The 15,953-nt window shown below is 37.9% G+C and overlaps 1 protein-coding gene and 1 long non-coding RNA gene across 2 annotated transcripts in view; one reads left to right on the top strand and one right to left on the bottom strand.

Annotated features, from left to right (window-relative positions):
- Positions 1–15,953, top strand: part of LOC103554292 (uncharacterized) — a 59,376-nt gene that overhangs the window by 2,724 nt on the left and 40,699 nt on the right. The gene's annotated exons all lie outside the window — the stretch shown is intronic.
- LOC103543393 (solute carrier family 7 member 13-like) lies at positions 2,095–15,912 on the bottom strand. Its single transcript, XM_008510276.2, has 4 exons — positions 15,082–15,912; positions 13,266–13,397; positions 4,993–5,354; positions 2,095–2,607 (listed from the first exon to the last, which is right to left on the bottom strand). Exons 1-4 carry the CDS (start codon positions 15,764–15,766, stop codon positions 2,416–2,418), a joined length of 1,371 nt encoding a protein of 456 aa, XP_008508498.1. The 5' UTR covers positions 15,767–15,912; the 3' UTR covers positions 2,095–2,415.

Consider the following 15,953-nt stretch of genomic DNA (forward strand, 5'->3'; position numbering starts at 1 on the left):
TTTGGACCTGGGCCTTATCCATTAATCCCCTAGAAGGATCATCAGACATATGCCCCGGTATGTATATTGAAAAGGTGGAGAATCCCACGTAATATTAACCTTACCAACATGGGGTACTTAGTGACTGTTATCCCTGAATTCTAGAAGGACCACAGTAAATGAATTCCTCCTTTGTGCTATGGGACTGTGGACATCACCTATGAATGAGAGATTCAGGTCGTGATGATTATCTTGGCTTTGTTTTCTTGCCTACTCTTTGGCTGGGGGCTTTCACTTGTCCTGAGTGAGGATGGTTGTGTGGACACTTCTCCATGGAAAGGATGGGCCAGCTTCTTGTGGATGGGATGAAAGACTTTGATCAGGGAAGGACATATCACACACCTGGGCCATGCCCCTTTCAAGATACTTTAAAGGCACATCTCCTTTTTTAAATCAGCGATGAGATCTGGGGGTGACGGGCAGGGGGAAGCATGGATATTAAACTAGCATTTGTATTGGGACTAGTTTGGGTTTGCTCACGCCTACTGGATTGACACCTTAACTGCCCAGCTCAGTCTTTCTTCACAGTCCAGCGATCCCTACTCTTTCCTATCTTCTCTATAAAAACGTGAGGTGCAGGCTATTATGTCCCCCTCCTAGAGTGGCACTCTCGGCGCATCCAGCCCCACCTGTCCCGTGCACAGCCAAACATGTCTTCCTGGGCTGTCCAGAATCTGCAAGGCCATCTGTAATCTGCCAGCCTTGTGCCTGGAAGTTATTCTGAGCCTGCAACAAGTGTCATAAGAAGTGTTTTCCTTTGACTTGTGGTCTACAAACCAGACTCCTTAGTTATCATTGTAAAATATCAAAATTTTAACTCAGAGGCCTGGATGCTAGAACATTTCAATCAACTTTCAAACAGAATGTAGACTATTTACCCTTCAGATACCTGCTATTTGTGAATTTCTTTGCCAGACTCATTTTCCAAAAACCTCACTGAGACAACATTTGAAAGGAAGACATGGGCTCTGATTTATTAATCATTCCCTAGGTAATCACAAGACTCTCCATGTATTATTCCTGAAGCAAGCCAGTCCAAGCATATGTGCCAGATCCAATTTTGTCCTCAATTGTCCATAGGTTTTTCGCAGGCTAGGTTTTCTTCTTTTTTTTTTAAAGATCGGCACCTGAGCTAACAACTGTTGCCAATCTATTTTTTTTAATTTCTGCTTTTTCTCCCTAAATCCCCTCAGTACATAGTTGTATATTTTAATGGTGGGTCCTTCTAGTTGTGTCCCGTGGGACACAGCCTCAACGTGGCCTGATGAGTGGTGTCATGTCCTCGCCCAGGATCCGAACCAGTGAAACCCTGAGCCGCCACAGCAGAGCTCGCAAACTTAACCACTCAGCCATGGGGCCAGCCCCTCTCAGCCTAGGTTTGCTGATACCTATTTGCTTTCTCTAGGATTAACTTTCATCTTGTATTGATTCTTTCAATGCTCTCACTGAAAGTGGGTTGAAATTATGTTTAGAATAGTGACGTCATGTCAGTAGTGACCAGTGTGATAAATACAAATGGGTCCATTTATGTTGACAGTAGTGGAGTCATATTGATAAGGGCAATTTCAGAGAAGTCAGCTGAGGTGTGAAAGGGAATAAGTAATTGGTAAGAACTAGTGTAGACTCTTCTTTGGTGTTATCTTTATATAGCATTCTAGCCTCAGTCATGCCAAAACAGAGCTTCAGTCAACAACAGGATATTTCTGAGGTGCTGCCAGGAACCCAAGCTGAGGCAGGGTATCAAGGGAGATGTCACCTAAAGGGCTGTGTACCTACTGTTCACTCACTTGTTCACTCATCCATTTATGCATTTAGACATTATTTTATAAGATGTCTATTCTTATCCACACACTGTCTTGGGAGGGTGAGTATACAAATTTAAATAAATGAATGAAATAAAAAATGAAAAAAGAAAAAATAAGGAATAATCCCTCCCCAAGAGGAACTCACCGTCTCTTAGGAAAAAAACTGCTAGTAAGTAGATAATTTAAAAAGAATGTGGACTATGACATAATAAGCCTAGAAGTGTCAGTGCACAAAAGAGGGACCAGTATTGGGGGATTGGGTTCAGTGTGCTTTATTTGGGAAATAAGGCTTCAGTTACAAACAAAAAGAGTTACAATGTGAAAGTTTGGACATTAGATATCTTGCGCTGGCTGCATTTTACAAATGTAGCAGGTATACATATATGCATAAAGAGTATTACTCTGGCTGGAAAATAAAGATACTTTTAATAAATCAAAATAAATCAATCATTTGCCAAACATGCATAACTTATTCTGTTTTTGCTGCAATTTCAGGTTGATTTTTCTGTAATGTCCCTTCTGCTGAAATATATTCATCAATGTCATCGCCAGGTGAAACATTCAACAGTAATTATAGAAAGCAAGTTATCTTGTTGAAATACGGACAATTCAAGTTAAAGTGAATAAAAGGAAAATACAACAAAAGTCCACTGAAGAGAAAAAGAAGAACATAGGTGTAGTGCATATTAGGAGACTTGAGGATTGGTGTCAAAACTAAGAACAGAGACATGGCGATGGTTCCAAATACAAATGGCAAACGTACCTGAAAACAAAAATAAATTAGTATTAGAGAGAACTTGGAGGTTATTACAAATAATAATGTAAAACATTTTTATCTAGAAATATTTGTTTAATACCGAGGAGGTTGGTTTAAAGGATAAAAAATATTTATCAGTTTTATATAAGAGACGGTAATTTGCTGGGAATCTCGATAGGGGTGTGGAATAGCAGAACTGAAGGCTTTCGCTTAATAATTTCCTCATTTTGCTGAGCCCCTGATCCTTTTGTCAGTCCATGCCACTTGCTCACTCAGATCTCTTGGATGAAGACATTCTGAAACATTCCATACTCTTAGCGTAAAGCATTTTTTCATTATAAGTTTTCTAACTTTTCTATCTTTAAACAGACAATGTCAAAATTAGTATTTTCTGCACCTTAAACTAATATATTATCTATACACAACCTAATGTATTACCTATATATAATTTCTTTTTGGCACATTTTTAGCATAAAAGGACCACTGGGTTTGGATTCACTTTCTCTATCTTCATTTTTCCCTTAAAATGGGTCTTAATGTCTGTCTGTCTTTCAAAGTAGTTTGGACAATTAAAGAACATATACATATATATGTGTGTATGTGTGTGTGTGTGTGTGTGTGTGTGTGTATATAATCATGTATGTAATTAAAGAACGTGTACACAGCATCTGCCAGCCATAAATGCTCAATTAAATATTATTGATTATTGCCTGTATTACTCTATTTTGTGTAACTCTCTTCTCTTGCCTGTTAGACTATAAAGTTGTTGATGGCATTATTAATGGCCAATTCATCTACATATCTTTAAAATGTTTAGACTAATATCTTCCACACAGTAGTCACTTAGTGCATATTTATTGAATCATTGAATGACTCAGATGCAAGATTATCACTATCTTTCACTTTTTTCAATTTTGAAATGTGTATTTCTGGTCCTCACCCTAAGAATTAGAATTCTTAAGGGTGAATTCCAGGAATCTGAATTCATGAAAGGAATCCCAAAGTTGTTCTTGTCTCAGTGAAGTTTGAAGATCTCAGCCGTAGAGCGTGTTGCTCTCCTTTCAGCCTGCTAGTTCACGCCTGCACCTTTGCGCGCTGAGGTCTTCATGAGGTCGTTCTGCCACCTCCTTTTGTCTGACACAAGGGACATCATAAAAGGGGCCCCTTGATTGCTGGTAGAATATGCTTTATTGACAAAATCAGGTTTGTCTGACACAAGGGACATCATAAAAGGGGCCCCTGGATTGCTGTTAGAATATGCTTTATTGACAAAATCAGGTTTGTCTGAAACCTACCTCATTAAAAAAAACTCATCGACCTAACAATAATGACTGGTATATAGCAAGGTGTGCTTCCTAAGCCTATTTACAAGCTAGTGGCTAACAACTAATTTAGCTTTAAGCGTTCTAGCAGCCTCTATGAAAAGGGAGGCAGGCACTTACTAAGGTCAGTTATCTGTAAACAAAACTAAATAAACTGCCTAGAAACACAAGCATTCCTGATACAAATATTAGAAAGAATTTTCTTCAGTGGATCTACATATAGAGAAACTGTTGCATAATGTAGAAATGTATCTCTTAACAATCTCCCTGCAAGAAGTACAAGAATGAGCTGCCAGAGGTTCTTTGGTTAAACATAATATTTTGGTTAAATCCATAGTATAGGTGGATGGGGTAGAGTAGACAATCAGAAGAAAAAAAATATATTCCACGGGCTTACATGAAGCATTTCAGATAGCTAATGAAGAGAGAGATTTTAGTGGTTTGAGGAATCAACAGAATCTTAGCTCTCAGGAAACCCTCCACAGATATTCTGCCTCTGATGTAAGCTTTTGAAAGATGAGCAGGTTGAAATTACACTCCTTCACAACTATCTAGAATGTAGCCCTTCTATACTGACCATCAATGGTGGAAGCTTATACCTTGATGGCATTTGAGTTGAGGAGCCTGAGGAATCCTAGGCAAGCCTAGTGCCTCTAGAAGATAATCTGAGGATGCACCAGTAAGAGGACACTCAAATAATCATTGGTCCTGGACACTGGCAGTCTGTTCTACTGGGATCTAGTGCAAACCTTATGTACCCCACATATGGTCCCTTTTGGCTCAAATTTCACTGGTTGTATTTGCCGTAATGTAAAAAGATCTTAAAGGTCTTCTCCTTTTTCTAATAAGGACCAGTCTCGCACTTTCTCTTCTGAGATTTCAAGTTGAAAATGGCCCAAGAAGCTTATGGACCAAGAAATAGAAAATTCATATTCTAGATCAAATGTTCCTAAAATGGTCTCATAATGGGCTGGAGATTTTACGTCTAGATATAATAACAAGGTATTAAGAGTAGAAAATGCTCTTTAGAAAGATAAAGGGGATATTTTCTTTTGGTGGTTCAAATTACCTTATAAGGTCTGGGTAGGTCGGGCTCCTGGAATCTCAGTTTAAGTAAACCCGTCATCATTAGCCCAAGTTGGAGCCAGTCTATGAATCCCACATAGTTTACTAAAAGGATTAAGTCTGAGGGAATAATTATAAAGGAGGCAAGAATGGTCATCTGAAGCACAGCGACCACTGGACAGGAGTGGACGTTAAGAGTTGAGAGGATCAATGGTAGCTGACCCTCCTGACTTGCAACGTACAGTACCCTTGATGATGAAAATACAGTACAATTAAGGGAGCTAAATATTGAGGAAGAAACACCAATGGAAATAGCCCATTGCATAGAAGGGATTACTTTATCCATCCAGGTGACAGCAACAGCATCTGTAAAAAAAAAAAAAAAAAATTAGAAAAGCCACTAATGGTATAACTAATGTAAAATTTATACTCCATTGAACTTTTTAATTAATTAATTAAAAAAATTTTAAATTATAGTTGTAGCAAAGACAAAGGCTGGTAACGAGGTTTTTGCAGCTGCGCCTTATCAAAATGAGGAAACTTTCTTACACCCCTGTATTTTTCGAGAGTGTTTTTTAAAATTATGAATGAGTGTTGGATTTTGTCAAATGCTTTTTATGAGTCTTTTAGCATTATAATGTGATTTTTGTCCTTTATTATATTAATATAGTAAAACATTAATTGATTCTTGGATGTTGAGCCAATTGCAAATTCAATATGTTTCCTTAATTTGGATCTGTTTAGATATTCTGTTTCTTCTGGAGGCAGTTTTGTTAACCCGAGAGAAAAAAAGCTATCTTACTTGATGGCACAAAGATATTGTCTCTTTCTCCATGGCCCCTATCCCCCTCTTCCTTAACCTCAGCTATCTTGAGGAGAAAAATGGTTAGGGATGTGACTGAGGTCTCCCTGCCCTGAAGCCTATACCCACCTGAGTATGCTGGGAAACTTTGTGGAGGCTCGTTAGATACAACTTCCCAAGTCATCAACAAACACAGTCCTGTCGGTGAGGGCTAGAGTCAGCTAATGGGGTTTAGGTAGAATTCACAGTGGGGAAAGGAAGTCTCTATCCACAGAAGTTCCATGGTGGATAAAGCCCTTTGGGCCTTTCAATGTACTATATTTTTGTGGTTTCTACTGTTGAACGTACTATTAGTATTGATGTTTTACACGCTTGTACTACAAGTGATCAAAAAGTCCAGAGACGATTCTCCTGTTCAGGGAGAGATGCATGTAGAGTTCTAGTGGGACGTGTAAGTTCCTCCCCAAACCATCTCGTTCTCCCTCCTACGAAATAATGTAGGATCTCAGTAGAAGAAAGATCACAAACTTGCCGAAGGACTTAAAGGCAACAGGGGTAGCAAACGTTGCAATTTCTCAATACAACTGTTACTGTAGGGCCAGTGACAAAAGCTGCTGGGAGCTGGAGGTTTATGGGGATTATTGCCAACTGGATTCAATTGTTGGTCCTATAGCCCTAGTTGTTCCACACATTGTGACTATAACTAGAATCATTGTATAGTTTAATGCCACTTGGTAAACTGTCTTGGATACCGCTAACACTTTTCTATCCCACTGGCACCTGAAGACCAAGACTCATTCACATTCATGTGGCAAGGCCTTTGATAAACTTTCCAGTATTCCCTTAGGGATTCTGAAGCTCCCCTGCTATTTGCCTCCTGTTGGTGGTCAGGATTTTACAAGAGTGTCTCTGCCCTCTGATACTCTGTATAGTTCATGTCCTGTTGGTTGGCACGTCAGAAGCCTCATTGTCAACAGACCTGAGTTGGTAATATCACACCTCCACTAATAGGCTGATGAATCTCAACAAGACTCAGGGCACTGTTTGCCAAGTAAAGTTTCTTGGGAGTATGTAGGTGGATTCAAGACACTCAATCCCTCTGGCAGTCAAGAAAAAATCTACCATCTCTGATTGCCTACTACTAAAAGGGGACCTGGCATCTTATGGATTCTTTGTGTATTGTAGATAGTATGTGTCTCACTTGGGCATTCTGCTTAGTCTTCTGTATCCACTAACTCACAGATCACTGTCCTTTGAGTGGAGAACAAATCAACAGGGTATATTGGAAGCCGTCCAGCAAGCTGGGGCACACTGCCTACCTTTGGGGATCCACAACCATAATTACTCCTTTGACCTAGAAGTCTCTGGGATTGATGATTTTTTTTTTTTTTTTTTTGTATTGTAACCTCTGGCGACCGTTTGAAAAACAATGATTAGTTTGCTACTGAATGTTGTCAAACTGAACACCTGATTCCTGGAGGCCTTGTGACTCACTGGCCTAGTATTCTCATTTTGAGGTGAATGAACTCAGACTCAACTATTAACAAATGTGAAGAGCCCAATTCTCTCTTTTCAAATGGAAATGGAATATTCAAGAATGTAGCTGGTTTGGCCCAGTGGCATCTTGGCTTTGCGTGAAAAAGTGTCAGCTACATACTTATTTGCCAACTGAAGCATAAGTGCTGGTTCAATGGGGGCTCTCTATTCACAAGAGTTCCCTCAGATGTCTGGACATGGTCCACTGATGGTCTGACTAAACTGAAACCCTATAGTGTCCACTAGGTTGTTACAGCTGTTCAGTCTAAGCACCAGCTATGCAGAACTGAACACAGACGAGAATATTCTACTTAGTGGACATGAGTCACCAACCAGCAAATGGTTTAATCAGCAGCCACGATATTTTTCCATAGCATGGCCCCAAAGAAGGGTGTCTTTAATCTTCCAGTCTATATTTTACAAATGACAGACCAAACATCCAGGCTATTGACAACAACCCATCAGTAGAATTATAGCAAGGTTCATCAAGAGAATTGGCCAGGGCTATGAGAATAACCTTAAGTTCTGTCTACAGAGCCCCTTCACTGATAAGAATCAATGAAATCAAGCTGTTGATTGATATAGCACTATCCAGATCATCATGATTGATACCTGAATTCATCGTCTTACCAGACATGGCAACATAATTACCATCATATAGTGGACATAAAAAAAAAAAAAGACTGTATTTTTGAGATAGAGGCTAACACCAAATGCCAGACTATGACTTCTGCCAAAATTTGACCATTTGTCTCACTGTGAGGAAGGCTACTTGCTCAGGATGTTACCCCTGCTCACTCCTGGCAGATTGACTGTATTGTGCTTTTGACCCTCTCTTGGGAGTGACATCTCATAGCCGTTGGCAAATTTTTCAGGTTACAGTGTTACTGTTCCAGTTCAATTAGCTCATCTGGCCACATCACTGTGGCCCCTGAAGCTGATCTGTGTTATGCGTTTGACCATTCAAAATCTAACAACTGTGCACGTTTTTATCATGACAACTACTCAACAAAGTGCTGAAGGCAAGGATATTCAATGGATTCTCCGTATTTCCTACCATTTGAAGACATCTGATATTGTTTAGTATTTTGTTGGCTTCCTCAAAAATCAACACAGAAATATTTCTGACTCGACCTCCTTTAAGTTTTCTGGTCCACACACCTTAGTCAAGTAGTTTGGTCACTGAATATAACCATCCCTAGAAAATGATCATTCACTTTTGGCTGCTTCCTGGGCAATGATCAGGAAGAGTGGGATAAGGAGTTATATAGACCTGTTCCGAAAACTCAGGAATCTTTTCTGATTGTTACTGGTTATCATGCTTCTTCCTTTCTTCACACAGAAACCCCAAGCCCGCCTGGTCAGTGTAGCCTTTGGATGGCAGCTTGGACAAGGGGGATTCAAAATTAATTCTAGTTCTTGCACTTGGATTCTCTTGTTGGACTGACATGTTTTAGATTGTAAGAATAAGGACCCCTTGGTTGAGTACACTGTTTGCTGAGTCCTCATATAGTGGTCATTGTGGGTTCCCAGGAGAGAACATCTTAGACTCTGGAAAATACGAGGATAGGAGGACAGTAATAATCTTTTATCTTTCAGAGCCATTCCCAGGACCTTCTTCTTGAAGGAATACTTACTGCTCATTATAAGAGATTTGAATTCCCTAAGCCTGAGATTCCTCTACTGTCATGTGCAAGTATCCCCTGGCCTTCTTTCCTTCATCTTAGGGGCATTGAGGTTTGGGGAACCAGAATAAAAATGATATTTTAGCACTGCCACTGCTATGAATAATAAATTTTCTTTGTCTCCATTGCCAGCATCCCTGAAACTATGCCAGCCTAACTTATAAGTTTACAGTTAGGGTTAAATCTCAGACTCTTCATGGTTCTTAAGAGTCTTGTGATTCCTTCTTTGGTCCATGGTTTATTTAGAAGCATGTTGTTTAATTTTCAAATATGTGGGACTTCCCAAATTATATTCTGTTGTTGATTTCTATTGTGATTCCATTGTGGTTAGAGAAATTTTGTGTTTTTTTGGTGAGAAAGATTGGCCCTGCACTAACATTGATTGCCAATCTCCTCTTTTTTTTATTTTTTTGCTTGAGGAAGACTTGCCCTGAGCTAACATCTGTGCCAATCTTCCACTATTTTGTATGTGGGTTGACACCACAGCATAGCTTGATGAGTGGTGTAGGTCCGCGCCCAGGATCTGAACCCATGAGCCTGGGCCACCAAAGTGGAATGCGCCGAACTTAACCACTATGCCACAAGGCCGGCCCTGAAAAATATTTTGAATGATATAAATCTTAAATTTTTTGAGACTTGTCTTATATCCTACTATTTTGTCTATCCTAGAGAATGTTCCATATGTGCTTGAAATGAATGTGTATTTTCCTTCTGTTTGGTGGTATGTTCTATAAATGTTGATTAGATCAATATGATTGATAGTGCTATTCAGAACTTCTATATTCTTACTGATTTTCTATCTAGTTATTGAGTGATGGACTGACATCTTTAACTATAATTATTGAATTGCCTATTTCTCATTTCAGTTATCTTAGTTTGGCTTCATGTCTTTTCTGGCTGTGTTATTAGGTGTGTATATATTTGTAATAGTTACATTTTCTTCATACATTGACCCTTTTATCATTATGAAAAGCCTTTCTTTGTCTCTAGTCATTTTTTTGTCTTAGAGTTATTTCGTCTTGTTAATATCACTGTTCTAGCTTTCTTACAATTAATGTTTGCTTGTATATCTTTTTCCATTCTTTTACTTTAAACTTAATTATGGTTTTGAATCTAAAGTGTGTCTCATTTAGATAGCATATAATTCGATTGATGATTTTATCTAGCCTGACAATCTGTATTGTTGTATTTACATCTGTCCTTTGCTATTTTTAATGTCATATCTTCTTTGTTCCTCTATTCTTCCTTGACTGCCTTCTTTAGACATTTTTAACAAGTCATTTTAATTCCTCTGTTGTTTTTTTAATCTGTATTTTTTGAGTTATTGTCTTAGTGATTGTTCTAATAATTACAATATGCACCTTTCAATTCATCAAAATCAATTTCAAGCTATTTTTTCCTTAATTCTAGTACAATATAGCAACTTTGTTCCAATATAGCTCGTTTTCCCCTCTCTTTTGTATCATTATTGTCGTATATACTACATCTGTATATTTTATAAAGCCTACACTTCAGTTTCAGAATTACTGCCTTAAATAATGTTAAGTATTTTTTTTTAAATTTAACAGAAAAAGAAATGTGTATGCACACATACAGAGTCTTTTATATCTACGCACATATTTACTGTTTCTGGCACTCTTTCTTCCTCTTGATTCAGGTTACTTTCTTTCAGCCTAAAGAATTCCCTTTAATATTTTTTACAGAGCCTGTCTGCTAGCAACGAGTTCTCTGTTTTTGTTTATCTGGTAGTGTGTTTTTTTGCCTTCGTTTCTGAAGGATAGTTTCACTGGATATCAAATTCTTGTTTGACAAGTTTTTTTTCCTTTCAGCACTTTCTGTTATTCCACTGCTTTTTGGGCTCCATCTTTTTTCATAAGTCAATTGTTAATTATATTGCCTGTTCCCTATATGTAGTGAGTGTTTTTTCTCTTACTGCTTTCTCTTTCTCTTTTCTTTGGCTTTCACAGTTTGGCTTTGCTATGCCTAGATTTCATTCTCTTTGTGTTTATTGTGGGGTCATAGAGTTTTTTGGATCTGTTTATTAATGTTTTCCAACAATTTTTGGAGTTTTCAAGCCATTATTTCTTCATGTATTTTTTGAGGGCTTTGGGGTGTTTTTTTTTTTAAGTTGCCTGCACTTCAACTGAAAAATGTTGTCTCCCTCATGATGTGAAGCTACTGATATATCCGCTCAGATTTTGATTCTTAGTTTTAATTTTTCATTTGTATCCCTAGGGGTTGCTACCATGGCCGTGCAGCTTAGTGGTTAGTCAATTATTTGAACAGAAGTTGTGTCAAAACACCTCAGGTCCATAACGCTTCTATCCTCTCGCAATTGATGTGTGTGTGTGTGTGTTGAGAAACACATTCAAATTTCAGCCAGTTTTCAAGTCATCTTGGTTTTTACTTACTGCCTGACTCTCCTAGTCTTCTCTGCAATTGTGTGCTGTTCCCCAGTCAGCCAGGGATGTGAAGAGTTGATCTAGCTCCTCTCTAATACTCTAATTTCAAGGGCATCCTCATTGAAAATGGGCTGGTTTGATGATAGCTCCAAAGTGGACTGCAAACTCAAGCTAGCAAAGATGTGGGCTTCCTCTGTCTGTTTCTTACTGAATTTACTGTATTACACAGACAGTTCTGTGGAGTTTTCACTCTTTGCCTCTGATTGAGTCTACTAATATAAGCATGTCTTATCTAAAATTTTTATGAATGTGGCTGTTTGCTATTTTTCTCCTCTGTCAAGTCTGTGAAGTCACGGGTCTTATTTCCTCACCTCAAAGGGCTAATTTAGGTGAAAAATGTTGCTCCCTTTTGGATATTTAGGACCACTGCAGAGCATTTTTGTCTCTTGCATTTCAGTACTATCAGTCCCATAACTTGATTGTAAATTCTCTAAAGTGATTTTTCTTACTCTTATTTAGTTATCCTATGCAAATGAAGGGTAACAATTTTTCTCCCCATTTTACTGACATGACACTTGAAACTAAGAGCCTTGAATCTTTACCGAATGCACAAAGCTGCCAAATCTGAAAGGCAATATTTGCAATTAGGTGACTTCATTCCAAATATATGGCTGTTTTCATCAGGCCATGCACTTTTCATAGCAGAATATTTGTTTGCTTTAGGAGTTCCAGAGTGCCTTCATGCATATTTTCACATTTGATTATCATTGCTAATGTGTGAGACGAGTGAATAATATGTTCTTATCTCATTTTAGAGTTGAGATAACCAAGGAGTAGCAAGCTTGGATGTGGTATAAAACCTTATTTTCTTTTTATTCTTTTTCTTTATAATGAGAGCCTATTACTGATTTTCTTTACCTTTAAGGCCCAGTGACAACTAGAAATGTAGAATTTAAAACATATATACTTTATTTATTTATTTGTCTAGATTTGCTAAGTTCAATTGAGAATTGAGGATTTTCCAATTTGCCTATTTTTAGGGGAAAAACGCGGTCTCTTTACCTATAAGTAGAATTAATTTTGAAAATCTGAATAAATCTTTTTTTTGAGGAGGATTAGCCCTGAGCTAACATCTGCCACCAATCCTCCTCTTTTTTTGCCAAGGAAGACTGGCCCTGAGCTAACATCTTCCTCTACTTTATATGTGGGACGCCCATCACAGCATGGCTTGAGTGGTGTGTAGGTCCTCACCTGGGATCCGAACCAGCGATCCCTGGGCTGCTGAAGTGGAGCATGCGAACTTAACCACTGCGCCACCAGGCCAGACCCTGAATAATTTTTATGGTATATTAAAATTGTATACTTATAGAAATATATTGCAGAAGGATTTATACATCCAGTAATAGGAAAAGATAAGCACTCCAGCCCTATATCTCCTATAGATTTGGGGGATATGCCTAGAGACAAGGTGTATGCCATATATTTATGGGGGCAGATATTAACCCAAAGCACTCACGATGTCCTTAAGGAGTACATCCTAAGGGTTAGATAAATATTCTCGTATTTTTGATTCTATTTTATTCAATTTAAAATATCATGTTCTGCCTTTTTTCCTTTTCCAGTTCTTGGTGCTTTCCATATTTCTACTGCTAGACTTTAATATATGCTCAAAATTAAAGATTGCTTGACCTTTCAAACTTCTAACTTTAAACAAATAAATAAATAATCTAGACATGAACCAATTTAGCATAATCTCTTAAGGTATGCGAAATATCCACCTTATATTAGAGACCCCCTTTCTCCACAAGAATGGGACAGAGAGTGTCTTCCCTCTGGTTCTGGGTAGCCGTACCTGAGGACATGATTTCCTTTGGAGTCAAGACTGCTAGGTAGGAAATGTTAACCAATAAGTAGATCAGAGCCACCAGGGTGAGTGCAGTAATCACACATTTGGGGATATTCTCACCAGGGTTTTTCAGCTCTCCTGCCAAAAAACACCACAAAAAAACCATAACATAAAAAATGACTAAGTATATAACATTTGAAAGTGGTTTCAATATAATATATAATAAGAAAAGGAAATGACTCTGCAGACAGAAAGAGCTCATTTTTGTTGAATGTTATTACCACATGCTGGGTGAATTACTGATTCTATTAGCAACAGATTTGCGTTAAATTCTGGGGTTTCGATGTTGTATCTCTGAGATACGCAACACAAGCCTCTTGGATGAGACGAGAACAGCTCAGAAACCCTGAACCACAGGCCAGGAGAACTGGAGGGAGCCTGCCCCTGTCTCGTGGCCAACACTGTAGAATTGTAATTACGTGTTAGCGAAGGATCAGAACAACTGGCCTGTTAACCTGGCCACAGTATTCTATGACGTTAGCGTAGAGTCCCTGCTCCCTTCACTCTTTGGGTTAAGTCTCTAGATTAGATAAAACCTGGATTAAATTTGAGTGTGTATTACCAACCCCAAAGCTGACACAGGTGTTTAACTATTTGGAAAATACAAAGTTAGATTATTATCTCACACTATACGACTCCCTCAAAATAATTCATGTGTATTAAAGAGTAAAATGTAAAAAGTAAGACCATAAAGATTTAGAGAAAGAAGCATACTTGTATATTTATCTAAATCTTGCAATGGGGAAAGACTTTTCAAGTAAGAAAATTGATAGTTTGATACTACAGGTATTAAAATTATAGTCTTAAAAATCTTCTGAACAAAGCCAACTGGGAAAAATATTTGCCTGTATTCTTACAAGAAAGAACTATAAATGGTCATAAACAATTGCAAAACTTGTTTTTCCCATTAGTAATCAAAGAAAAAGTGAGTTATAACACTGAGGTTTGATTCCCACAAGTCTAATGACAAAAGAATGATAAAAGTATAATAATGCCAAGTGTAGTCATTTTAATTCACACTATTAGATATATTTGTAGAGCCTTTCTGGAAGGCAATTTCTCAACACATTTCTAAATATTTATATGCTGCACTTAGTAATTTTATTTCAAGATTTTTTCTAATAAAGCAATGAGAAATCCACAAAGATTTAACAGAAGGATGCTGATTGCAACAATAAGTATAAAACTTAAAAGTGAAAAACTAGAGACCACTCTGGATCTAACAATGGGAAAATGTTTAAGTAACAGTCAAGTTTCATATGATACAATACTGTGTGCTGATTAAAAACCATTCAGATTCAATAATATTTGTGAATTCTCACTCCGCACTTTAAGTAAAATAAAGTTATTAGAGTGTATGTGCCGTGTGATCCCCACATGTATGAACATGCGAATAATCTTTATTTTAATTTATGTTTTCTGTATTTAAAATTTTCTCTGATAAGACTCAGTTATAATTAGGAAAAATAGACTATTAAAATGTTTGCTCAATAAAAAAAAGTGGAATTACTATGGAATCTTTAAGCTGCACCATTTTTGTATTCACTTGTTTTAATTGTGAACGTCTAGAAAATATTTCACTTTCCAAAGTTGGAAAGCCACATTTGTATAGGGTTTACTGTGTTTCCACCTATCCGATAAACTAAGACAGAAACACATCATCTCAAAACAATGTAGTACTTTTTTTCTTAGAATTAAGATGCTTGAATGTTATGTGTTTATAGCCTAGTGGTGGTTTTTATAATTTACAAATTAATTTTACCTGCTATCCGAACAAGGACTCCCCAGCCTGAATATGCATATAATCCTTGTAAGAAGGCTTCTGCAATCTGCGAGGCATCTGGAACTTCAGCAACGAACGCTTTCTCAAATCTAGCTAGGTTCTCCTTTCTACCCCTCACCAACAGCACGATTCCAGTTAGAGAGATGAAGCAGAGCACTGCCATCTTCACAACGGTACTGAGAGTCTGAAACCAGGTCACTTCTTTTACTCCTCGAGCATTCAGAATTCCCAAACACCATACAATGGCCAACGCTAAACATTTCTTTGGCATCTCAGGAACAGAACATCCAGGATAGAAAGGGTGTATGATATAGCCTGCTAGTAGCAAGCTCCGTGCAGCAGTTCCTGCCGGGGAAGCAAATAGATTGACCCAGATATAGGAGAAAGAAATAAAGGGTCCAAGAGATCTCTTGAGGAAATAATACTGTGCTCCACTTCTAGGGAAAGTGGTCCCCAGTTCTGCATGACTCAGAGCAGCCACCATAGACACGACAGCACAGGCAGCCCAAATACTTAGGGAGACCCCCACATTGAGCGAGGAGTATTTTAATACCCCTTTAGGAGCCAGAAATATACCTGCACCTATTATGATACTGAATAAAATAATTGTTCCATGGAAATATCCTATCACCCTTTGAAGCTGAAAATTTCCCCTCGTCTTCATTTTCTTAAATCTGAAACTTAGTTTTAAAAGCTGACGATAATTCACACCTATTTACTCTGTTAAAAGTACTACTTCTGAAAGGCTTCAGCTGGTCTTCTTAGAGGTAACTAAACGTTCTGCTTTCCTCCTCTCTTACTCAAATGTATTTTGTTCCAGCACTCAACATCATAAAAAAAAATTAACCTGT

This window comes from Equus przewalskii, chromosome 8 (assembly GCF_037783145.1).
Source record: "Equus przewalskii isolate Varuska chromosome 8, EquPr2, whole genome shotgun sequence".
Lineage (NCBI taxonomy): Eukaryota > Metazoa > Chordata > Mammalia > Perissodactyla > Equidae > Equus > Equus przewalskii.

Coding starts and splice junctions, on each gene's coding strand:
- LOC103543393 (XM_008510276.2), bottom strand. CDS start 15,766: ATGAAGACGAGGGGAAATTTTCAGCTTCAAAGGGTGATAGGATATTTC. Junction 13,398..15,081: donor AGTCCTTGTTCGGATAGCAG/GTAAAATTAATT, acceptor GTTTTTTGGCAG/GAGAGCTGAAAAACCCTGGT. Junction 5,355..13,265: donor AAAGGAAATCATGTCCTCAG/GTACGGCTACCC, acceptor TTTTTTTTACAG/ATGCTGTTGCTGTCACCTGG.